The sequence below is a fragment of the Haliaeetus leucocephalus genome, unplaced genomic scaffold (assembly GCF_000737465.1).
Source record: "Haliaeetus leucocephalus isolate CR32 unplaced genomic scaffold, Haliaeetus_leucocephalus-4.0 Scaffold295, whole genome shotgun sequence".
Taxonomy (NCBI): domain Eukaryota; kingdom Metazoa; phylum Chordata; class Aves; order Accipitriformes; family Accipitridae; genus Haliaeetus; species Haliaeetus leucocephalus.
This window is the reverse complement of record NW_010972731.1, coordinates 1,894,278-1,920,171: the sequence shown is the minus strand read 5'-3', so window position 1 is coordinate 1,920,171 and position 25,894 is coordinate 1,894,278. Positions and strand designations below refer to the sequence as shown.

Genomic DNA, 25,894 nt, shown 5'->3' with positions numbered 1-25,894 from the left:
CGGCCAGCTTCCCCCCCCCCGACACCTCAGAGGGGCTCGCGCCGGCTCCCTCAGGCGCGCACGTGCTTGGCGCCGCCCTCTCACCCGGGCCGCGCGTGCGCAGAGCGCCCTGGGCGGGAGGAGCGGTGGCGGGGGGGGATGCCGAGGGCGCGCGGCTGAGGCGACGGGCGGGCACCGTGCTCCCGGCCCGTTATCCGTCCTGCCGTCGTCCACACACCGCCGTGGTAGTTCAGGTTCGTGTCGGTCCAGAGGACCTCCCTGGAATGAGATCCGTTCTTTAAGTGAGGTTCAAAATTTTGGGAGGAGTTCATCCGTTTGAGGAATTCTTGGCTGCTGCAACAGCAAATGCTGAAAGATGGAAGTGGTGCTTCACATCAAGCTGTGCTTGGTTTCCATTGTCTTCAGGTTTTTCCCTGTAGGCAGAAATTTGAGGTCAGTAAGCATGGAGGTGACCAGATTCCTAAAAAAAACCCAAACCCACAAGCATGTAAAGATAAATTCGGTCATTACAGGGCTTGCTCTTCAAAGGGATTTCTGTCTGCGGATGAAAGACTACAACTGTTTGAAATACAAAGTTTGGCTTCAAGTCCTCAGGTACTGCAATTTTTCTTGTAAATAACTATGTTGCGATGGCTCAGAGTAAACCTTATTGCTCACCTGGAATTTCTGCAACGTCTTGTGTTATAAAGCCTTTACAAAACTTGCAGCCTGGGCTCTGCGGTAGGAGCATGGGTCACCGCACGGGAGGATCCAAGGCCCTCGATCCAGGTGTGCTTTCTCCTGAAACTGTGGGATGTGCATGCAGAGGAAGGAGAGGTCATTGTGTAGGCAGGAAAACAAAAACTTCAGAGTCGGACTCCTGCATCCTATTTCTGTGCATGGGGATGCAGTGGGGCGTAGTGGAGACTAGTGGATAAAAATGTATCCTTTGTGCAACTAATACTCTACAGAGGAAGGCTAGCCTAGAACGGACAGTGCTTATCAGAGCATTTTAATCTGCAACAGGTCAAGCTGGATGAACATCTTTTGGCTTTTCATACAGCAGCATATGCCTTTGCTAGAACAAAAGCCGTAGTTATAGTGGGTTTGGGCTAGGCACCACTTTTCTCACTTATGCTCTAATAAACATAGGTTATTTGTGGTAATATTATAGAAAGTAAGGAATACTGTGTACAACTGAAACTGAAAGAAAATCTAGACAAAGCCTATCTCGTTAATCAAATTCCAGCTGAGTATGGCATCAGGGCTATCATCTCCAATCTCAGAAAGATGTTTCTTAACAACCACAAGCAATCAGTATCTTTCCTTTTGATCAGATTTGAAAGGCTGGAGTCTAGCCCCTTAATTTCCTGGTAAGGATGACACTGGAAGTCAGACCACCGCAGGATCCTGGCTTCTACCTGGAAGATCCTCTGATCAAGCACTAATCACATCCAACCTTGCTTATCCTGGGAAATCAAAACCAGAGCAACAACAGAATATTGCCAGAGGATTTTTCTGTTCAGTTCATTTTCACTGATGTTTAACCTCCTTGAGGAAAGTTTTTGACATGAGAGCTTTAGACAGTTTTCCACATGATGATTTTTTTTTCTCCAATAGCTAGATGAGCTAAGATGCCTTTTTGGTCTATTTCTTTTTATTTGGTTTGGGATTAGGACTCTCCTTTGTATGTGTGGTGTTGTTTGTAAAGACAGATTAGCTTATTTTTCCCTCCAGGAATAAAACAACTTTATAATCAAAATCCAAAATGACAAAAGCTAAATTTGCTGCTTTTTAAACAGACATCTGCTCACAATGTGTAAACCAATAAATAAAATTGCTTCGGGTTAGTTACATGTTGTTCACAGGGAAACATAGCTTAATTTTATCACATGTAAAATACAGATAATGAATTGCATACTAGATAAATTAAGAAACAGGCTAGCTTTTGTCTTTGCATTGTTAGTATACAACCTGGGTATGTTTTAATGAGATTTTTCAAAGTTCCTACCCAATGTTACATTTGTCATTAGTATTCTGCTGCAGTAGTTGTATACTAAGCATATTTTTCTCTTGACAGACTATAAAGAACACAGTATTCATGCATATTTAGGTAATAATTTTGATATATTGTCATTTGCGTACAGGCTGGTGGAATTGTAACCAATTGCTGGACTGTGTCAGAAAACTATTTATTGTATAAGTGTATGCATACGTCATTCAAAGCAATTAGTGTGCTGGGAGAGGATTTCCAGAAAAAAGGAATCACTTTTTTTTCTACTTTCTCCTCAACTATTTAGTGTTTCTTCTTTCTCTTGATGGAAAATTTCTATAATCGATTGAATACCTAGAGTCCAAAAGGTCCAAAACATACCCAAAGGTTTTAACACAGCCTGCATTTGCTTTGTGGTGATCACAAGGAGCCTGGTCTTCTGGAGCAGGACTCACAGTGACAGGGCTGGCTGCACAACCTCAGGTATTCTAAGATGTAAATCTGCCATTTTCCTGATCCAAGTGCAGTAATTAAACAACTTTCCCTTCTATTATTTAAACAATAGTAAGAAAGTGATTACCAGAAGGAGGTCTTTAAGATAAACATACATAGATATCTATCTAAAATCCTCTCCCCCAAAGGTAACTCAGGAAGCCCAGTTGTGGGTTTTGTCCCACTCTCTAAGACAACTCCCCCCAGTCTCAGTTGCATGTTCCTTTACAAAACCAGCTAGAATTCTTTTGACTGCATGTACTACTGAGCTTTTTCCTGAGCTGGCTTAATTCTGTAAGAAAGAGCTCAGAAGTATTTGTGAAGATGTGGCTTATCTTAACGGTTCCTTCCCCTTCCTGCTTGTCTTTCCTGACAGCACCCATTAAGCTGTACAACCCTATTCAAATGTAAACATCCTACTAGCCATGTCAACATAGTATATTCGTGAATTACTGAGCAGTTCCAAAATCAGCACAGCAGGAGACTGGGAAGGTCATTTTGTACAAGACAAGAACAGGGGCAGGCCTCTAAGCTCCACAAAACATAAATCTAATTTTTTTCTACTTTAAATATGCTTGGTTGTCATTTATTCAATGTTTTCACTTTATCACTAACCGTATATTATATTACTACTATATTTGACTAACATTCTGTAGTGTCTATTAGATAACATCCTTTTAAATCTAGGTAGACACTTTTATCTATTGATTTTCAATAAATAAAATTAATTCAGTGTATTAAGATCCAAATTCTCAGAATTTATAGAGAACCTCTAAGAATGGGATTCAAGCACCAAATTTCTCATTCTCTGAAGTTATCACAGCATTTCATATATTATATTATACACATTTAAATCCTCTTTATCAGTTATGAGACTGTTTTAGACTCTTAAATTATCAAGATTAAATTGGGGCATTTTTCCAGCAGCAGGACTTCAAGCTCAGATACTATTGGCTAATAAGGAGAGAAAGCAGACAAACCAGCTGTTGCAAGACACAGAACTCTTTGCCTTTGATCATCCATTACTTGATTCATGGCCAGGAACAATCATGTGGGTTTAGCAGAGGATAACAAAGTTTAGTGCGTGACAGAGAAATGGAGAATAAGCGATGTCAATCAGAACACACTACCAACCTTCTATTCTTGTAATAAGACTACCACCTGAATTTAAAGCAGTTTTCCAGTCCTCTTTGGATTGACTATTGGTGCAATGAAAGACACTTTTTTGCTGCCCTTATAGCAAGAGAAATAGGACAGACAAATGAGAGAATAATAAATAAGAAATTTGCAAAATTATTAATATTTTACATATTAAATGATTTGTATTTCTCAGATTTGTTTTCTAAACTAGTTTATTCTACACAGTTAATCTCTCATATCGTAAGGCTGTCTTGCTTAGAAACCTTTTACTATTTACTTTTCCTATCTTAATTCTAAAGGTGCAGCAGTTTATAGAGGCTATTCAAACTGTGCCTTCAGTCGTATCATCCCTTACTCCTTTCTTATTTCAGCAAATAAAATGGTAGCTTTACCAAACATTTTCCAGAAAAAATAATTCTGATCATTTCAAAGAATTCTTGGTATAATTTTGACTCTTAAACCCACTTACTAGTTTTCCTGTTGTATAGCACAGCACTCTCCCAGTTGTACACTATGTTCTAATAACTTAATATTAGAACTAAGTAATGAACACAGTCATCTAAGAAACCCTGTCTGTAGAACAGTAACATTTTCACCTACCAAAATATATATTCTATGATGATAGGATGAAGATATGAAATTCAGGAAATATAGAAACAGTAAAGAAAAAAATATTTTAAGTTAGTTATTACCATTTTAAAGGAATTGCCAGGGAGAAGACTGTTTCATATAATGAATCAAAGATTACATTAACCTAAATTCCTTCAGATTTTTGTCCTTTGGCTTTTGCTCCTTCTGCCTTTCAGGCACAAAATTCATACATACAATGCAGTAAATCTTTTATAATTCAGAATCTAAACACACAGTCCATATCTGCTCTGGTATTTGTGTAAATATTCTTTGGATATGTAAATAAAAGTGACACTAGTATGTGTACATAATGCTATTAGCATGTACAATGCAAATGAATAATGGTATCTCTGACAAGACAGAGATAAAAACCAGATAACGCAACTTAAAACTCCATCACACTTCTGGCTTCTTACATTTTAACATAAATCTTCATATTCCTATCAAAGGGTTCATTTGGATTTCTAAATATTTAACAATGCTATCCCACTTTTTCACTCATCACTTTGAAAGCGCTTTGAAAGCACTTTGCACTTCAAAAAAGCCAAGGAAGCAACATTGTTTCTACTCTGCAAAAGTAGAAACTAAGGCACAAAAGACTATTTTTTTCAACACAGGTATTTCAAATCTCAAACCTCTTCATTAGTTTATGCTAGTGTCCACCAAAATGCAGGGCAACTTCTTACAGTCCTTTCTTTTCCAAGTTACCGATCATGATAAATGTAGAGCCTTAGAAATTAGCTGACTCAGCACTTTAAAATCGGGATACATACAATGCATCTTCTTGTACTTTCAAGTAACTGGCACTCTGTAAGAAAGGTGCTTCTAAAATTATGTTTGCCCAGGCAAAACAAAGAACAAAAATGTAGTGATTATATTATACTTAAGCTATCTACCATTACACAATTACATGCTGGATATATTGGAGGCAAAAGAATATTTATTTAACAGCAGTATTGTAAACATGCTAATGTATCTTATCGTTACAACGTGTGAAATAAAGAGAGGATTCAATGTTTCTGAAATTTTGTCAAAACCCCTTTATTTTATAAAAAACACAGGATCCATTTAAAATCTTAACCGAAAAGATTTTGGCAAGAATTAATCGGAAATTAACTAACTTCAACTTGATTAATCAGAAATTAACTTCAACTGTCAGCACATAAATGAGTTTACCAATGTAACAGTACTAAGCAGCTAGAGTTTGATTCAATATGTGTGTGCTTAAGATTTGTCCAACTAACTGAACACTACTACATCCATACGCTAATGTTTTTCTTGCCACAATGACATTCGGTATGAAGTACTAACAATATGCTACCTTCAAAATAATTTTCCCATTTAAAGCCAGAAAACTGCATCTACCTACCACCAACTAGAGACATTTGGAAAGCCAGTGAGGACCTATGTAGCTTTTTCCATATCCAGCAACACTTTACTGAACAGCATTTTAATCTTTTTCTTCTTCAGCCTTACACAGACTTTTACAGGGTAGTTAATTACTCTTGCCTCTTCCTGTGGTAGCTGTTGGATTTGTCTTGATACTGGTCAGCTAGACACCATCTAAATTTTTCTCTTCATCACTCTGCCATCCATGAGGGATGTCCACCAGGGTCTTCCAGATTAACTTCAGAGATCTGCCATTTTGTCAGTATAGCAAAATTAATCCACCATCGTTCAGTAAGGTTAAGAAAATAGAGTTCCCTTGAATTTCAGGTGCTGGTTTGGGACTCCTTTACCTGATCTGCCGTATCCATTTTTCAAAGGAGTTAACAGTGAGCAGTATATACCAGAAATGACTTTATTTAGTAATTAAGGATAAAGCCCATTAAATGCAAACAACTGAACTACAAAAAAATGTGTAGGCTCAGCATTAAGGCTGAATGCGATCTTTGTTATAGTCTATATAGACTGAAGAATGCAACTTTATTGAAACGGCTCAAACTGTGTTTGGTCTAATAGTCCATTTAATGCAATTTTGCTTTTTCACATTTAAAACATACTACCTCTTTTGTGGTACAGTTCAGCAGATTTACTGACCAGCTGTTCCATATTTAGTGTACAGCTATCATATGACTATTCTGGATTGAAAAGGGAGTCCACGCCAGGATCTGTATGACTGCAATGCAAAGTGGAACCAGACAGATCAAGTAGAACATGGCATCATGAAGACCTAAAAACAAACTGGTGAAGAAGATGAAAACACAGCTTTCAAGATGAAGAAGAGTAACTTTCATGGTCAATTCACAACAAATTATTTTTAAACCATTCACATTATATACACGTTACTGTGTACAATCAATTCTAAATAAAAGAAATATAAATATCTCAGATATCAAATGTACTTCAATTATATTTTCTAATTCTACATACAAATATGTATTTTGTGTTGTTTGCACCTTTCATAATAGCTGGGAGGAAATCAGATAATTAGCACACAAGGGGTTAATTTTAATACACTATAGGCAACCTAAGAAATCCTGTTCACTACTTTAGTACACATCTGTATTATGTAATACAGAAATCAATTTAAGCAATACAATCCAATTATAGAATGGAGCATCTGAAAATGTGTAGTAAGACTGAAAAATCTGGAAGAGAAAGAAAAGCAGAAAATGGAAGCAAATATTTCAATATGAAATGACTTTCTTTAAGTTAAAATCTGTGCTACTAGCTATCCACATAGTGTGTTGTTATAATTGCTGAGTGCTAGATGGAAGTCATGATTAATGCACAAAATTCATGTATGGTGTAAAGGACTGTTTGAAATATCAAGCCTTATTTAGTTTTGTTTTTAAATAAGTGATTACAAGGTAATATAAAATATAAAAAGAATACATGTGAAAGTAACACTCATTCTTATTTATTCTTATGGATGCATGGTATTTCCCCATCTAAATCTTCTCCAAGGAATCAGAGATAAAAGCATCAACAAATATGAATCAAAAAAGAAAATACAGGAGTTAAATTAGTTCTCTTTTACGAACAGTATGGATTCTGACAGCTCAAAGCATACATTTAGGCATTCATCTAGTAGCTAGAATCATTATCTGCTGGCATTCTGTTAATTATTGGATTCTAATTACTTAAATATCAGGAAAGTCAACTCAAGCTGAGAAACAGCCCCTAAATGAACTTTCTCTCCATGAGGCAGTTTATGGTATTTTCTGTTTTTTTTCCTTAGCATTCAGGGATGAGGATAGGAGACTCACAGAACAGCTATGGACATAATCCAAAAAAACCCTGAAATCTGTGAAAAAAACTTGAGCAGGCTTTTGAATAAAACTTAAGAGTTTCTCTGAATCATAAAAGAATCAGCTCACGTCTCACTGCATTTAATGGAAAAAAATGCTTGCCTAGATTTATTCCTTAGTACATACATACACTCATACAACAACCACAGTTTATCTCAATGTACATGCTAATGCTACATAAGAAAACAAAAAACCACAGGCTTACAAGTGAACTACTTAATCACTTGGGCAATTGCATTTAAGACTGGAAGTGTTCACTAGCAGGTCACTGGTCCATAGCCAATGTTTATTGGCAGTGACAATAATTTACCATTTGGACATGGTTTACTGGCCTGTTATTCAATTGCATTTTCAGTCCACCTACAAGTAAACAAGGGCCCACATCATGCACATTACCATCACAACTGCCAATCGTTAACTGTATGAGCAGTGTCAGCAGGGAGGCCACACACAAATTGCTTACTTATCTAAAGATAAAAAGAGGACTAAGACACAGTTAACAGAACTGTTGGGGTTTGTACTTGGCCTGTTTGCGTGCTAAAGAGGATTGCAGGTTTCAGTACTAAAATTATTCTGTCTTTATACGTAGACTTCAGGAGGGACAAAAAAAGAAAGAACATCTGCCAAATCACTCACACTGGTGCAATCCTGATTCGGTTTCACCGGAACTATATTAGTTTAAAAAAACAGTATTACCTATTGTACTGTAAAACCTTAAGTTACTGCAGGAATTATGAAAGATATCTATAGTACACAGAACAAGGAATGGGAAAATATTTCATTAAGGGACTGGGATAAATCAAGAGTTCCATGTCTACATTTTTTGCACATGCACGAATAAAACATACAATCTTCCACTAAACAGCCCTAATATCACTCTGAATAGAATGTGATGTAGTCCAGTTATTCAATATGAAAGCATTGACAGTTTAAAGTGCCTCCAATAAATAATGAAGGGTTGCTGTCAAATAACTTCATTCTGAAGAACCAATTTGAAAAGCACACTTTCAAGAGAACTTGGCTGTAGTTGCAGTGGCTCTCCAGAAGAGGGAGTTTTTAAACTAAGTATCTTTTCCATAGCGAAAAAAAACCCAAACTAAACCCAAACGAAAACAAAACAAAACAAGCCCCAAACCAAACAAACAAAAAAAAAACCCCAAACCCAAGCCATATGGGGCAGGTAATGCTTTGCTATGATGATGGACCAAAAGAAAAAAAAAAACCAAAACCAGGACCACTCCATTCTGCAAGCTATTGCTCAAATTTTAAGGATATTAAAAAAAATACTTAAGCTAGCTTCCACTACAGAATGCTTAACTGATATGTAGTGACCACATTCCCTAAGAATGTGGTATAATGTGTATATTAATGTATATGGAATCATGTGTAACAAATGTGGAACTGTGTACAATAGATAGGCCAACCTCATGTGTGAAAAAGGTTACATCAAAAAGCAACACGACTTCTGGAAGAGAGATACACTATTCATAGCAGAAGTCACACTTCTAAGTTATGATACCAAGTACCAAGAGATACAGGATTGCTCCTAAGGAAGAAGACATCACTGTGACCAAGAAGTCATATCGAGGCAGAAGTAAATACTGGTACTGGTAAGTAAGAAGTTGGGTGATGTTAATGGTCAATTCAAAGGCTTCAGCACAGTGGAAGAGAAAGACAGTCTAGGTCTCTGGAATGCCTGGTCTAATACATTACTGGGATGACTGTTCAACGATAAGCATTTTCTCATGAATCTTAACCGTCCACCCGGAGTGTGATGATACCTCACAGATGAAAGAAAAAGGGGACTGAATTTTCCTTTCTTCTAGAATTTTATTCTCTGAATAAAACCTCTTCACTGTCTTATGAGCTTGGGTGCTCTGCAGAATACAACTGTAACAGAAACCACCAACACAATGATGAACTATTGTCTCAAAAGGTCTTCTAGGATGAGAATTTCACTCATAACATGCCAGTTGCCCTAATAAGCTGCTTAGGAATGTGGTCTTTACTGAGGCAGAGAACAACATGTGAATTGCTCAACAACATGATGGCAACAAAAGACAGGTGAAGCTTAAAAACCAGCAACTTATAGTTGGTTGGTACTCTTAACAGAGTTTTGGCACTCTAATGAAGCAATAATGAAATATCCTGATCATGGAGGATGTCAAGGAGTCATAATATCACATAGCTGAAGAACCAAAATGTAATCACTGGAATGACAAGGAGGTATAGGTGAGGTAGTGTCATCTTACAGGCCTTTTGCTGGAGGCATAAGAATCAGAAGATATATGATTTATCCCAGCAGATAGCTTTTGATGGATAGATTTTTTTTTAATACAGTGTAAGATGAGCACCAAAGAGAATATTTATGAAGCCCAATTCTGAAGGCAGTATGCTATTAATAAAATGCTATCAAATGTATAAGATAAATGAAATAGGGGAGAAAAAGACACACCCTTCCCCTGTAAGCTACATCCTTTTTTTTTTTCTTGTATGCAAGTTGAAGTCATCCAGAAAGTTTGTGAGCTCCAGCATTCCATGTGGTCTTGAGTAAGCAATATGCCAAGAAATGAGGAATGAGGAAATGAAATGACAATATTACACAAAAATCAGTGTGAACAAGAAAAGCTTATTTCCATAATTTTCAGCTGTAAACTCACTGCTGGAAAATGTGTTTTACTACAGCAGAAGCCTGGAAAGTTGCTGAGAATACAAAAATCAATGTTCAAACTTTTGATGCTGGAGGGAAAGATAAGGAAGACATCTGGACATTACTGAAGAAGACCACTGATGGTCTGCTAATACTTTTCTCCATTCACTCCACAGAATATTAACCTACAAAACAGACAAAAAAAACCCAAAACGAAACACAGATAAGTTACATCTTATTAAGTTTCTTTTGCCTTGTAAGAGGATCTGTGAAATAACTGGAAGAAAACTAATGCAACAGATGGTATCTGTATATAAAAAGCAACTGCCTGTCTATAACTGTAACATACCCATCTTTTCACTATCGTTAAATACTGGAACTTTGTTCACAGAATCAGAATAATGGAATGGTTGAGGTTGGAAGGGACCTCTGGAGGTCATCTGCTCCAAACCCCTGCTCAAGCAGGGCCACATAGAGCCAGCTGCCCAGGACTGTGTCTAGATGGCTTTCAAGTATTCTAAGGATGGAGAGTCCACAACCTCCCTGAGCAACCTGTTCCAATGCTCAGTCACCCTCACAGTAAAAAAATGTTTCCTGATGTTCAGAGGGAACAGTTTATGCCCCTTGCCTCTGGTCCTGTCACTGGGCACCACTGAAAAGAGCCTGAATCCATCCTCTTTGCACCCTTCCTTTAGGTATTTTCATATATTAAGATCACCCCATGAGCCTTCTCTTCGCCAGGCTGAACAGTCCCAGTTCTCTCAGCCTTTCCTCATAGGAGAGATGGTCCAGTCCCTTAATAACCTTTGTGGTCCTTTGTTGGGTTCTCTCCAGTATGTCCACATTTCTCTTATACTGAGAAGACCAGAACTGGACACAGTACTCCAGGTGTGGCCTCACCAGCGCTGAGCAGAGGGGAAGGATCGCCTCCTTTGACTGGCTGGCAATACTTTTGTCTAATGCAGCCCAAGATACCATTGCCTTCTTTGCCACAAATTGCTGGCTTGTGTTCAGTTTGGTGTCCAGGACCCCCAGGTCCTTTTCTGCCAAGCTGCTTTCCAGCTGGGTGGCCCCCAGCATATCCTGGTGGATGAAGCTGTTCCTCCTCACGTGCAGGGCTTTACGCTTCTCCTTGTTGAACCATAAGATTCCTGTCAGCCCATTTCTCCAGCCTGGTAAGATCCCTCTGGATGGCAGCATGACCCTCTGATGTATCACCCACACCTCCCAGCTTTGTGTCATCACCAAACTTCCTGAGGGTACATCCTGCCCCATCATCCAGATCATTAATGAAGATGTTAAACAGGACTGGACCCAGTATAGACCCCTAGGGTACACTACTAGTTACTGGCCTCCAACTAGACTTCATGCAACTGATCACCACCCTCTGGGCCTGCCCATTCAGCCAGTTTTCAAAGCATCTCACTGTCTGCTCCTCAGCCCGTGTACCAAAGGCTTGTCTGTGAGGATCTTATAGGAGACAGTGTCAAAGGCCTTACTGAAGCCCAGGTAGACAATATCCACTGCTCTTCCCTTGACTACCAGGCTAGTCATTTCTTTGTAGATGTTTATCAAGTTGGTCAAGCATGACGTCCCCTTGGTGAAGCCGTGCTTACTACTACTGATGATTTTATTGTGCTTAATGTGCCTGGAAATGGTTTCCAGGATTAGCTCCTCCATCATTGTTGCTATGGTTTAACATTCAGTTCAAGAAATAATAAATAATTTAGAATTCAGCAAATAGTTTATGATTTTGGACTGCATCTTCTCTCTTCTCCCAGTAAACAAAATTGCTGGAAACTCTTAGGACATACTTATTCAGGGCCCAAACATTTTGTTAATGCAGAATAAGGGTCCTCTGTGCTATCTTCACAATTCACTACCACTACAGCTAATCAAGTAAATGCTTTCCAGAACACTTAACAGATATTGCCAGCTTTGGAGAGGAAGGACGGACACAGCTGAGATTGTATTGGCATGGGTCATAACACTTCATTACATATAATTCACATGTGTGAAATTCTTTTTTTTTCAAGACAGTTTGAGCATATTTTAAGCAATCACCTGTATTAGTTTCTGTTTGTCCCCAAACAACTTGTCCTGAGGCAAGTGTATTTTAGCTGTCTGCCTATTGCTGAAATCTGAGATCAGCTGATAGGGTTTTAATATGCATAAGTAATTTTAGCTCAGTCAATGGTCTGAGTATATTGACATGGGAAAACTGACTCCCTAGAAACAATCTTGAGTAGTCTGGTCTTTGTGGACTGTATGTCCACACTGTAGTCCATTTGCAAAGCGAAGGACATGCATGTTCACACATACATATACAGAAAAGACATGTAGACTGCTTCATATTTAAAAAAATATTTTTGAAGGGATGGGCAAAAGAAATACATAGTATATTTCAGGTGCTCTTTGATTAACTGATCTCAGCTTTGTACCTTTATGCTGTTCCTCGCCCTAGTGAAATAAATCAATTTTCAGCATGGCTCAAGTGAAAATATAGGTTTTAGCGATTAAGCATTCAAAGTATTTCAACTCTATATACAATAAATGTATTGTTGCTATAGTCCAGAGGCTACTTATTGCAGAAGAAAAGATTTATAACTAGTCTGATTTAACATCCATCCACAAAGGGATCATTTCTCTGATTGAAAGGGATCAGAACTCTAGTTTTTATGTTTCAAATCTGAATTTCTCTGAATCATCAAGATGAATATATTCAGCCCTCTCATATCCACATCCAGTTCAACCTACCACTCTTCCGCAAAAATCATTCATCTTATTTGACATTATAATGAGATTCATGTCGTCTTCACATCATCTTACTGGCTGGCTATCTACAGAATGCATTAAAATAAAATTAACTGTTCTCACACATAGCCTCAAACTTAAGCCACCTTTGTTTGTGTCAGGATGCTTTTCTGAAGACCACCTGTTGTCCTTTTATGTCATGCTTTTCCTCATACATTTTTTTAGAAAATTCCTCAAATACAAAACATTCTCCCAGCCTTAGGTGACACATAACCAGTCCTTTCTCCTTCAAGAGCTATCTCCACAAAAGTTCATATACAATTGTCTTCTATGTATTTTTTAAGGTTTCTACTCAAAATTTAGGAGAGCTATGTAGTTCTCAGGATATTCATGTTGTTCTTGCAAGCAAACCTAATCAGGACTGATTTTTGCCTTCTAGTCCTGACTTCAGTTATTCCTTATGTTGCCACTTCCTCTTGTTGGTCATAATTAAACAGCCTATGACCCTTTTGGTGTACTGACTCCCTGTTAATTTGCTTTTATAAAAACCCATGCATTTCCAATGTGCTAACTAACAACCACAGCTTTATGCTGTCTATTAAGGTCTCCAGGGACTGCAATGAAATCATTAGCATTAGAATGGTAAGTAGTATTGAAGCCAAAATTATACTCCTACTTGAGGCAAATACCCTCCCTCCAGTGATTATACTGCTCTTTCTCAAACAAAAATGCATCTTAAATGCAACGCTATTAGGATTATATATTTCAGGAAGTAGGTTTACAAGATAAACAAAACACAGAAGCCAGGACAACATGTATCTTAAGAAGAGGTATTAGGTGATCTAAAAAACATTTTTTTCTTTTTTTGCAATAGAACAGGAGATGGTCAACTACTGAAATGTATCCTTTGTTTTTCAGAATTAAGTAGATATCCTCATGTGTATTGTTTAATAAATGATTTATTCTTTAAAAAAGATTTCTATTTCTACACAGATAAAAAACAACTGGAAAATATTTTTAAAGCACTCATATTTTTGAAGTGCAGTTGATGCAAACTAATTGCAGATTAATTTGCTTTTTAGATTACAGGATTATTCCATGTTAATTCCTATGATTTAAAGTATCGTTTTTGAACTCACCTTGGATCAGGTTGAGCAACTTCATTATTCAGATTCTCATATCCAAATTGATTTAGTATTGTAACCACAAGCATTGGAGCCAAAGATTGGGCAGGCTTGGTAAATAAAGCATTAGTACCAAAAACCATAGAGGAAAGTGGTGATCTAAAATATTTAGGGGAAAAAAAAACAAACGAATGCACCACACAAACTTATTAGTATATTAATTACAATAGTGATTTTAAAAATCCTGTTAATATGCAAATACTAACTATCATGATCTTTAGCTTTATATAGTTCACACATTATAGCAAACAGATCAGCTATCATAATGAAATTTAAACTTCTTTGGAAATGAAACATAATAAACCTCTGGTGTATATATACAGCTTGGCCCCAATTCTGAAACTACTTGCACTCAAGTTCAACTTTGTGCACATTGAGTAATTACTGAAGTTAAGTTAGACTGAACAGTGCATGGAGAATTAATTACAACTTAAGGCTTTACATGCATGAGGCCAGAAAAGGAGGCATTTTTTTTCTTCATGAAAGCAATAGCTCTCACCTTTGAGGGCAAGTCCCTTAAGACACTGACCAGAATTGAATCTGCACTTATATAAACATTGATGAAACCAACAGGAAGTCAACTGCACTTTGATAAAAATCCAAAAGATCCATGAGTTGTAATATGCTACATCACAGCAGGTTTTATCAATTTTTATTTCAGTGAGATAACAACAACCAGTTAGACTTTGAAATTTGGACTTTAAGTAGCATAGACAAAGCTTTCTGAATGCCTTTTCCATGTTAGAAAGGCCTTATTCAGAAAATTCCATAAATGATAATAGAAGTAAATGGTTACCAAATAATTCAAGTGAAGATAACAAAAATAAAACCACAAAAAACTGAAGGACTTGGTTTATACTATAGTATAATTAAAACTAGAAATGAACTAACAATCTGTTTAAATTACTCTATTGAAGTAACCCCAGGAAACTTCATTCAAGTTTTTATCTTCACTTATGCTAAGCTGCTCTTACAAAAAATGCTTCTGTGTCAAGGCTCCAAGATAATTTACTGTCTTTACTTTGACACAATCTAATTTACGAAAGAGTAGCATGGCAAAGAGAAAGCATATTTAAAGAAAAACAGTTACAACTGACATACCTCCGCTTGTGCTTTATTAAATCTGCATCAACAATATCTGCCAAAGGCAAATTGAACAAACTAAATGAAGCTTGTACAATTACCCTAAAGAAAGACAAAATATTTAAGATGTTCATAGTTCTTCTATACACTTTCATAATGAAATCATAACTGACATTCTAACACATATATCCCAACACTGACATTTCCACAAACACACAAAGCTGAGACATTCTTTAAAACACAGTGATTTATCTGTTTAAACAGCAGTTCTGAAAGCATTACTAGATCTGTTCTTAATTGAGAATTCAAAATCGATATGCAAACCTAAAAGGTGGGGGGTTTTTGCTTTTTCTCCTGGACACTAGTGCAAAAGGTCATAAATACTTGCTTGGGATTATCAGTAAATGTCATTTAAAATGACATGGAGAAAAGAAACACCTTAGAAGAAAGAGAAACTGAGAATTTCCTCTTGAAATCTGAAAAGGACATGAGCATTACTGGAAAGACTACATGGAAGACAAACTTCAGAGTGGGAGAATTTGAATAGTAAAAAGATTTTATATGCATTCCTAGATAGGTATTTACATTATATATATATATGCATTTAAACACACAGACAGATAAAGCCGACTCTTAACAAACTGCTAAGTGAAACCTTAAACTCAAATATTATGATTTCTATGTCTTATTAAATTTTGGGTGTGATTAGCTTTTACTTACAAGAGGCTTTAAACAATTAGCACTTTAAACATACAGTTTTAGGTACCTTAGAATTTTTTCCTGGGGAAATCAAAATATATCTTCATCATTTAAAGTATGCAGGTCATGAAATTCAATTTATTGTTCACACAGTTCAGTCTTACAGTAGCCAATGACTGAAATACTGAAAATAAGAATGAAAACAGGGGAGGGGTAGGGGGATATGAAGAAAAGGAGGGTAGGAAAGATCACATAGAAAGCAAGCAATGAAATAGAAAATGAAGAAATAAAAATGAACTGCTGTAACAATATTCTGATACAAACAGGTCTTTACTGTTAAATAAGGTTTTCCATGTATCATAATATACTGCTTCTGTGAAAATACTACTTCTTGGCATCATACTTACCCAGTACCAGTGAAAATGTGACTCAGTATTGGTTACCTAACAGATACCTGACTTACCAATATTTGTTTTTCAGTGCAACATAACAAGCGTTCACACAATACAAAATGAGGTCTGAGCTTTCCTAGCAAACAGTCTCTGAAAAGTTCCACTACTGAGATCTTTTGTGTCTATGTGGATGAGAAGAGATTCTGCTTCCGTGGAATCTAATGTTAGAGCAGATAAGTGGCTGGAGGCATGTGGCTGCAAAACTTAATTACTGTTCATATTTAAGGCTTTTTTTTCCTTTTTTTTTTAAGCAGAAATTAAAAGCTGAAGCTGAATAAAATGAAAGCTGAGAAAAGTTGTAACTGGAATTTCAACTTTTCTCATGAGTGAAACAGAACAGAAAGAAAACCATAAAAGCAGTGGCAAAGTCTTCATGCTATTAAAAGCAAGAGTCCACTCTGTTAGAATTATTTAAGCCATTATCTATGAATAGTGAAGTGTATTTACTTACATGTTTGTTGTGAGATAAAATGCCAACAGATAATAGTGTTCTGGCCCTAGAACAAACATGACAGCAGCAGCTACTCCTTCAAAGTAAAAGGAAAACAAGATGATTCTGTAATAACCAAACTTCTTCAACGAAGCATGACTGAGAAGAACAAGGCACTGAAAAGATAATATATACACATATACAATGAAAAGATATAGTACAATATCTCAGCATTAGGAGAGCTATAAAGCACAAACCAGACATAAATTATTACTATCCATTAAAGAAAATAAAAACCCCAACCCTTTCTAAAAAGTGCAATCCAAATAAAAAAATACAAATTGAACAAAGAGAACTGTCTATTGGCTCATTCTATGCTACCTCTACCTGGTAAGAATGGTCTCCTTTCAGGCAAAACTAGCCAGCTCAGAACTACTATATCCTGAGGAAAATACTGTTTTGCACATTGCCTAACTATTATTTAATGCTCATGATCTTTATGTTTGATATCCCTTAAATAATTAACTTTGCAGTATGTTAACTGTAAACCAAGCATCTTGCCATTTGAATTTTAACTGCTGATCAAAAGTATTTTAAATTTTTTTCATTAATATACTATTTTCACTGACATTTATAGAAATTAAGCATGACACTTAAGTTGATAAAGCAAGCTCACCAAGACAGCTGATCTAAGCAAGTTAGAGGCTTTACCAGCAAGTAGAGAAAGGCAGATGCCAGTGGATAACGTGTATGGCTGCATTTTAATTCCACCAATCTTAGCAGCAGTAATCCACGTGAGAAGCTAGTGGCAGGCAAACTCACGAAAATGGTATTAAGTGCTGATGATAGTATGAACAAAGTCTAAGCTCTGCTATATTGTTCCTCACTTTCCACTTTAAACAGGACATTTTCTAATGCATTGTGTTTTTTACTATATGAGCCTATGTCACTGTCTACATGTATGTGGTCCTCATCACTGTCACAAAAAATACTCACAAAATTTATAGAGATACACATTTTCTCCTTCCTTCTTACAAAGATGACCAGTGTAACATTCAGATGACGAACAGGAAAGAATTCTTGTACATTTGTTCCCACATTTAAATGCTTTAACATAATGAATAAAACCAGGATGCTACAGTCAGACAAAGATTACTGTGGCAAATACTATTCTAAAGAACCTCAAGTTTTCTACTTAAACCAATGCTCAGGGAGGTGAAACAAATCTGGAAAGTTGGCATAAGAAAAAAATCTGGTTGTAAGAAACTTAACATCCCCCTGGCTGTTTTCAGGCATTTTGCAGAAAAGTGCTTACATTAGAAATGGTAGGGGATTATGTAATGCCTGTTATTGTAAAAACCATGACCTTGTCTCCCTATAATTGAGAAATAATGCTGTCTCAGGAAGTACTTATGATTTAGAAAATTCCTTATTACCTGCATGTTTCTAAGACTGCATATTTCTAAGAAAAATACTAACTTAATGATGGAGATTTAAATTTGTTTGCCTATGTTTCAGCAACAAGGTTTCCCTTGCAGGCAGGTTTTATTCTTCACACCCGCTACTAAAAGGAACCTAAGACAGAAGCTGAATTCTAGTTTAGTACAGGCTACTGAAGCACAGTTCATAAGAAGTGACTTTATTTTACATGGGTTGGGTGCTTTTCCAGTTAGTGAAGTTCAGGACATTGCCATCAGAAAATTCTCTTATTCTATCTTGAGCTCAAAGGGACAAAACCTGAGAAAAATAAGGTCACAGCAAACTCTCTATGGTTCAGTGACCTTCTAGACAAAGAGCCTCTGGGGAGCAGAGAGAGAAGCATTTTCTGAAAGATTGTCTGTTTCACACTGTCACACTGATTTTATCAACAAAAGTGATTGCTATATATTGAGTGTAAAATTATTTAAGCTTTCCTAACTTCTGTAGTTTCTGATTTCTTTCCAAAGTTCATCAGCTAACTGTTTGAGTGAAAGAAAAAAAACTATTAAACCTGTGGTAAAGATAAAAGTTGAAATGATAGCTATTTAGAAGTTATGGAATAGAGAAGGTATGTTTAGGTTTTGTATGTTATATATGCAAAAGCCAAAATGGTAACTGAAATTGAGCTATGAATTCCAGTTGCACTTTCATGTATCTTCTTCTTTTACATATTACTTACTGAAAACCATTACAATTTAATGAACAGAACAGTCTGATTTTCAGAAATGCTGAACACCATCAGCACCTCAGCACTCAGATTTTGAGTATCCTGACTTTGATCACCCAACAAGTAAACACCGTGAAAGTTTTAGAAGATCTAGTGAAAGAAGTTAGAAGGGAATGAACAGGAGAATTTTTTTTATTCACTGCAGACAAGTATGTTTACATTCTGTGGGACATATTTTTGCTGCTTTTCTTGTTCTCACACATAACTCCTTTGGCTTCTCTTTCTCTTTTCTTTTCCAGTTCATTACTCCTCCCCCCCATTCCTGACTGGGGTCTTGAAAGTACATCTCTCTCTACCCAGTAAATGTAGCTGACCAAGACAGTGAACAAAAAAAAAAAAAGGGAATGTATTATTTTCCAAAAGCAGCTGTTTAGAGTTTCATTTGCTTCCCATGACTGAGATACCACATATTTCAGCAATGCTTTTAATATGTAATAATTTTTCTGGTGTTTTTTGCAGTTTATCTCAGAAACTTCCTGAGGAGGAGATTATTCTTTCATCATGTATTACAAATCAAAAGCAAGGAGAAAAGAATTCAGAATTCTATAGATTTTGCTTTTAGAAACTTTTTATCTTGACCATGTTTATCATTCCTTTATACTTAGGTATTATAAACCCTGTAGGATACAAAACATTCACTCCTTGCATACTCACATCTCACATTCTTGTAAACAGATATTCTACCAGCCTTCCTGCTTGTCTGTTCTCGCTACTCCACCTTTACATTTGGTTAGGCTGTACAGAGAGATACTTTTTTTCTTTTAGAGCACTGGTGAGCTAGATTTGTTTCTCAGGATGGCCAAGGGCTTATGCCAGACACAGCGTTTTTTCAACAAACAATGTAAATGGATAACTTAAACTAATGAAAACTAGTAAAACACCATGTGTTCATATTTTGAAATAAAAAAGTATAACTGCCTACCTGAGGACAAATAAAGCCTGCTCCATACATGATACTTCTTATTGAGGAAGAAAGGACATCCTTAGGAATAAGATTATCCGCAAAGATCATCATAAAATTGTTGCAGAAGGCTAGATGGAAGACTTGGAAGAAGTTCATTGTTACAAAAAATAAAAAGTTTTTCTCTGTCATAATCTGTTTGGTCAATGAAATTACCGAGGACCAGGAGAGAGCTCCATCACCATTTTCCCGATTAGCATTCTCCGTATAAAGTTCTCTCTGCTCATATTGACTAGTACTATATTTGCCTGTATAGCACATACAAGCTGTTGCTAATGCTGCGACCAAAACAGCGAAAGCCTGAAAATAGGCAAAATTTTCCATATTTTCTGATATGAGACCACAAAAGAGAATGCTTGTTGATCCAATTAATGTTGCTACTTGGTTATATTTAATAAGCTGAAGCCTACTTTCATGTCTTGTTGAAATTTCTGCGAAGAGTGCACACTGTGCTAGAAGCACAAATGTAAGCAAACCGTCAAAAGCACATAAAGCAACAATGAGATGAAGTCCACTTAGCCAGTCACCTTCTTCATAATGTTTCCAAGGAAACCAAGGAAGCAAAAAGGCTAATGCATATAAAGGAGCTCCATATAAAATTGAAAACTGGCGTCTTGAGCAGCACGCAAATTTGGAGTTATCTTGAATATACCCAAAAAGAGGATCATTAATGGCATTCCATATCATAAATACAACCTGTGACAAAGAAGTAAAAAACACAGCAGAATTTATCATTAGTGTGATTTTTCTGCAGATGTTATACAAACACAGAAGTAATACACACCATATTTATTTAAAATAAATCTGTATTCAAAGAATAAAGAAAGATGAAAGCTTCTCAGGTCAAAACAGACTCCAGGCAAAATCCTTAAAGGATTATAGTAATTTTGAAAAACAAGATGAATAAGTAGGCAGGTGTCCAACTACATGTGAAAAAAAACCCTGTCTCTAAGTCTTCACTCTTTCAAAAGCTTATATATCTGGGGTTTCATCTTGCAAAGCCCAGATACTACTCTCACAGCAAGTAATTCAAAACATGAGCTGGCCCATTACTTTCAGGAGACCATTTATGACAAGAGTTGCTTACATGGATAACAACTTACAGAATAAATGCAGTAGTTAAGTACTTAAACAGTCTGTAGGAAAGCACTAATGTCAAACATACCTATGGAGCTGAGGTGCAAGATTAATTCAGAACATTGCTTCAAGCTACCAAAGGTAACAATCTTTCCAGCAATTAAATTCTGGAGTTTTTTAGTCTAAAGACTGTAAACAATGTGCTTTATGTGTACGTTCAATTGCTTATGGATTAACTACATTTAAAATTAATTTACTGTATAACTATTTGCAATGCATCCAAAATTAATTTGTAAGTCAAAAAATGACTTTGCTATGATAACAGACACATAGCACAACATGGTAATCAAAATATTCCATTGTACAATACCTGTGCTTGATGAAATGCTACTTCTGAAATTTTGTATCGGTTTAAGAAAAGCTTAACGTAGTAGAAATTAAAGATACTGTTCATCATTCCAGCACCTAATGTAGTCATGGAATATGCCAGTGCATTAGGATGAATTCCCAAAACAAACTTCATCTTCCACAAGTACAACTCTCTTCTTCCTCAAGTTGCAAAAAAGAATTACAGAATCATGGTACAATCATTTTCCAAATTAAAATGACATCAGAGATTTCCTTGTTTCAGAGGTGTAGAAATGGATTCTTAGCGGAAAATTTCCCCATTCTTACTTCCTTTTTCTAAAATGAGAAACACATTTTACTGAGTTATAAGACACTGAGCACAAAACTGAATAGATGCAAAGTATTAAGAAGTCAATGACATCTAAATATAATCAGTGCTTAAAAATCAATGCAACAGGTAGACAAAAATTTAAAAGAATCCCTTCTTAATCGGTGCACACACTCAATATAAAAGTCTCCTATTGCAAACACAATTCTTCATGTAGAGTTCAAAGTAATTGCACACATTTTACATCTTTCTTGGTAGCTACATTAAAATTATGGACTGTGTAGGAATGAAGTGACTCAATTCGTAACCTTATGTATTCCATTGCTATGAATGTCAAATACAGCATGCACTTAGATGAATATTTCTTTCAAACAAATACCAAGTTTTGTCCTTGTATTTTTAAATGTTAATTGTTAACAAGCCATGGAAGCAATACTTTCACCTAATAAACTAATGAGATATGAATAGAAACCATAAAACAATCAAAACACCTTTTAATAGTTTAAACATTTTCATTGTATAAAAGACTGCATGTAAATAAAATCTAGCAAGTAACACATGTACAGCACCTCAAGTATGTCCAAATAACAAGAGATTCAGCCCAAGAATATAGAGTTCTTTAACGTATCAAACAGATCTTCAGCCAACAATTTTTTTAATATGTTGACTTTTTCCATCTATCTAGCAATTAACTTAAGCATGTTTGGTATCAACTATCCCATGAAAACAGCTAGCTCCAGGGAACCTCTACCTTTTAAAGCAGAGTAATGACTACGTAAATGTAGTCTTCGACCACATTTGATTCTATAAGCCCAATACAAAAATACTTCTCCCTAGTATCTGTTTTTAACTGAGGCTTTATTCATCTTTACATCTACTTGAAGGAAGCTGTCTGCCATTAATTTGGAGATACTTCAGGTTCAAATTTCAGCCTTACTATGGCACACTAACTCCAGAGCTTTACAACCTGCTTTTTGTCAATACTCCACACTTTGCCATTCTGCATATTAACAATTTTATCCTATATGCAATTTTCAAAAATCCATCAAAATACTTAGTTTGAATATCTGCTTGTTCAGCTTGATAAGCAGATCTATAAGCAGCTCCCTGAACTCCTCGTAAAAATGACCATGAAAGAGACAGGAAATGAAACCCAAGGCTGCTTCCAACCTTCCTGTGTTTTTTTTACAAAGTGGCTGAAAACAGGCTCCTGTGAGGGAAGATGGTAACTTCCTAACCGCCAGGCGAGGGCCAGGCAAAAGCCATGCATCAGGTCAGGACTGGAGAAGTGTCTGTTCTGGCTAAGGCAGATGATGGAACAGTTTTCCACCCCCCAACACAGAAAATGAACTCTCGAAGAGCAAATAAAATGCGGCTGCATTTTTGTGTATATGTTTAAGATGCTCTAACATGAAACAAAATGCAAAGAGTAGATAACTTCACTTTACAGGTGAGAAAGATAATGAAGCTGACAAACAACTTGAACCAAGTTTTTTCTAAAGCCAATTTATTTGTAAGAATATGACTGAATTTTTAGATACTTGAGGACGATTGTGATGTATATTTTCAAGTTCACTTGTCACAGAGCTACAGCTATAGAGACAATTCCATTTTCAGGTGATGAAATTTTGCATTTTTGTAACAAGTTTGGTTTCACAAACATACTGAGAAACTTGAAATGAATAAGGTTATTGAAAAGATGCCCATTTGAAATGTTTATTTTTAAAAATCAGTTTGATATTACTAACTGTGAAAGTCATTACTGTGTGTTATTGACAAGTGTCACTTTTTTTTTTTAAGTACACGTTCAAGCCTTCACAAATATACTTAAGTGATTTATGTAGTAGATATTAGGTCTTTTGGAAAGGTAGATATTTCGTGACTATTTCTTCCTGGAGTCCCCTGCACAGGTTTTCGAATAGAGAATTGGGAGACTCTCCTTTCCCTTAAATTCCATGAGCACCAAGAATAAGTGTGCTTCACACTAACAGCACCAGCAAACTAACAGTCATTTCTCAAATCATGTTTGAATCAATTCCTTCCCACACACAAATTAAAAAAAAAAAAAAGGTGCCCTCAGCTTCAGAAAATTTGAAAGTAAGAAATTTGAAATTTCGTTAACAAAAACCTTCTAACAATGTGCAAACAGGCCTCTAGTGCCATGACTAAGTATAATACACAGGATCTGACACAACTCTTTACACTAATTGGTACATCTGACCCTGTACCTTGTTTACGAAATAGGTTCAATTAGAAGCTTAGGTACCACACTTCCTTTCCCAGAAGATGTGCTCTTTAATTGTACTACAATGAAATCATGGATGAGTATCCCCTCCCTCTTCTTAAGTCAGCCTTTACATTGAGTAGGTTAAAGCACAGGTGTTGACACTTTGTGACTCACAGAAGGCAAGTCACAGTTTCAGAAATTTCTAGTGGTTACAACTGTGTTAATACAGGTGAGCCAAAAGAAGAGACTGTTTAAACCAGTGAGGCGCAGTATGACATTACTTGCACTTCTCCCAGAGCTGGATGACAATCACTAAAAGAAACTAGAGCATGCGTCTAAAGAAGAAAAGTGGATTCCTGAGCAGTAATAAATTTTGACTGAAGCACGCCAGCTGACATCATGCTCTGCTCTACTGGGTCCCAAACTGCAGCGTAATGCTCACCGTCCTGACAAACTGGTTGGACACCAGTCTCTTCCTCATCTTTCTTCCATGACTTGAACCACATTAAGACACAACTAAGAATAAACGCTTTCCTAGTCCTGAGGGGTAACACTAAGAGGGAATGCTGCTGAAGCAGAGGGGAGATGCAAACGGAGAGCACTTGGAGAGGGAGGGCAAGTGGAACTGGTGGAGTGCCGCCACTCTTCCCAGCCCGCCGTGCTATGGCTGCCCAAGCGCTGTAACGCTGCGACTCGAGGAAGGCAGCGGGCTCTGGAAACTTGCAGCACTGGAAGTTTGGAGGTGCTCGTCTGTTACAACCGGGCAAATCAAGCCAGTTTCTCCTCAGCAGCTCCCCCGATACGGGACGCGGCTCCCTCTTCGTTGTACGGCAAAGAGGCGAGAGCCAGCGGCGACCGCCCCAGCGACACGCGGGGACGGAGGCGGCCGCTTTCAGACGCGACAGCAGCTGCCACGGCTGCAGGCTCCAGCCGGGCCACGCTCTCCCCTCCTCTTCCGCGCTCCGGCCCCAAGGCTGGCTGGGGAGGCGGCGGGGGAAGGCGGCCCACACCTGGGCGCGACGCCGGCGAGCAGCCGCGGCTCGGGGGCCGAGCCCCTCCTCACAGGCTGTTCCCTCAGCGCTCCTCGGGGGGCTCCCGAGACGGGGCGACTGGGAGCCGCAGCTCTCCCTACGCCTAGTCGCGCTGCGCTGCCCCACCCCGGGCTGTGCCGGCTCTGCTCCGCCGCAGACCCACCGGAATACCCCACAGCAACCGCTCCCCGCCATTAACCCTTCAGAGCCCCAGCAACCACCGCCCCCTTCCACGGGCACCAACCCACCTCCTCTGACTGGAGGCTGCGCAGCCGGCTGCTGGGGCGGGGCGTAATTAGCCCGGGCCAACCTTCTCTTCGCTCTCATTGGCGGCTTGATACGGGTTCGCTTTATGACTGGCGTAGGCTCCTTTCGATCTGTCCGGCGGGCGGCTTCCCATTGGCTCCCCGCCGGGGAGGTGAGGGTGTTGTGTTTGAATCGCGGGGAGACGGTGGGCGGGTGGCTGTAGCTTGCCACGTTGCCGCCGGCAGCTTCGCGCAGCCCGACCAGGAGGGGGAGAGGTTCGGCAAAGTCCGGAAACGCTCGGCAATGGCCGGAGGCGGCTTTTAAGGAGAGGAGCGGCTGCCGGCTTTGCCCTGCCCTGCCCCGCCGTCGCTCGGCGCGAGGGGACTCGTTCGCCTGAGCGCTGCCGCCTCGTCCTCCCGCCGCGCCGTGAGGGGAAGGGGCGCGATGCTGGCCGACAGCCTGGTGGAGGAGTTCGAGATCCGCGAGGATGAGCCCTGGTACGACCAGCAGGACCTGCAGCAAGGTGAGCCGGGGCGGGGGGAGAGGGAGCGGGGGCGGGGGGAAGCCGTCGCCGCGGGGGGCGTGTGAGGGAAGGGGCTGTGGCGAGGAGGGCGTTGGGAGGGAAGGGGTCTCGGGGAGCCGTCGCCGCGGGGGGCGTGGGAGGGCAGGGGCTGCGGCGAGGAGGGCGTGTGAGGAGGGAAGGGGGCTGCAGCGAGCCGCCGCCGCGGGG

At 38.2% G+C, this 25,894-nt stretch overlaps 2 protein-coding genes across 2 annotated transcripts in view; one reads left to right on the top strand and one right to left on the bottom strand.

The window, feature by feature from the left end:
- Nucleotides 1-6,288: 6,288 nt before the first annotated feature.
- On the bottom strand, nucleotides 6,289-21,507 carry LOC104833699 (transmembrane protein 180-like). Its single transcript, XM_010570577.1, has 6 exons — nucleotides 21,355-21,507; nucleotides 19,869-20,603; nucleotides 16,762-16,916; nucleotides 15,178-15,261; nucleotides 14,032-14,175; nucleotides 6,289-6,418 (listed from the first exon to the last, which is right to left on the bottom strand). Exons 1-6 carry the CDS (start codon nucleotides 21,505-21,507, stop codon nucleotides 6,289-6,291), a joined length of 1,401 nt encoding a protein of 466 aa, XP_010568879.1.
- A 3,919-nt stretch (nucleotides 21,508-25,426) lies between these two features.
- CDR2 (cerebellar degeneration-related protein 2, 62kDa) overlaps nucleotides 25,427-25,894 on the top strand; it is a 13,875-nt gene continuing 13,407 nt past the window's right edge. Inside the window, exon 1 of the mRNA XM_010570203.1 lies at nucleotides 25,427-25,687. Within this exon, the coding sequence (XP_010568505.1) occupies nucleotides 25,609-25,687 (79 nt within the window). The 5' untranslated portion in view covers nucleotides 25,427-25,608. The remainder of the gene's footprint in view (nucleotides 25,688-25,894) is intronic.

Bases quoted from the DNA above. Each gene is read 5' to 3' on its own strand.
- LOC104833699 (XM_010570577.1), bottom strand. From the start codon at position 21,507: ATGAAGTTTGTTTTGGGAATTCATCCTAATGCACTGGCATATTCCATG. The intron at 20,604-21,354 runs GTATTGTACAAT...TCTTTGTCACAG, and splicing joins TAGCATTTCATCAAGCACAG to GTTGTATTTATGATATGGAA. The intron at 15,262-16,761 runs GTAAGTAAATAC...GTCTTTCTTTAG, and splicing joins TTTTATCTCACAACAAACAT to GGTAATTGTACAAGCTTCAT.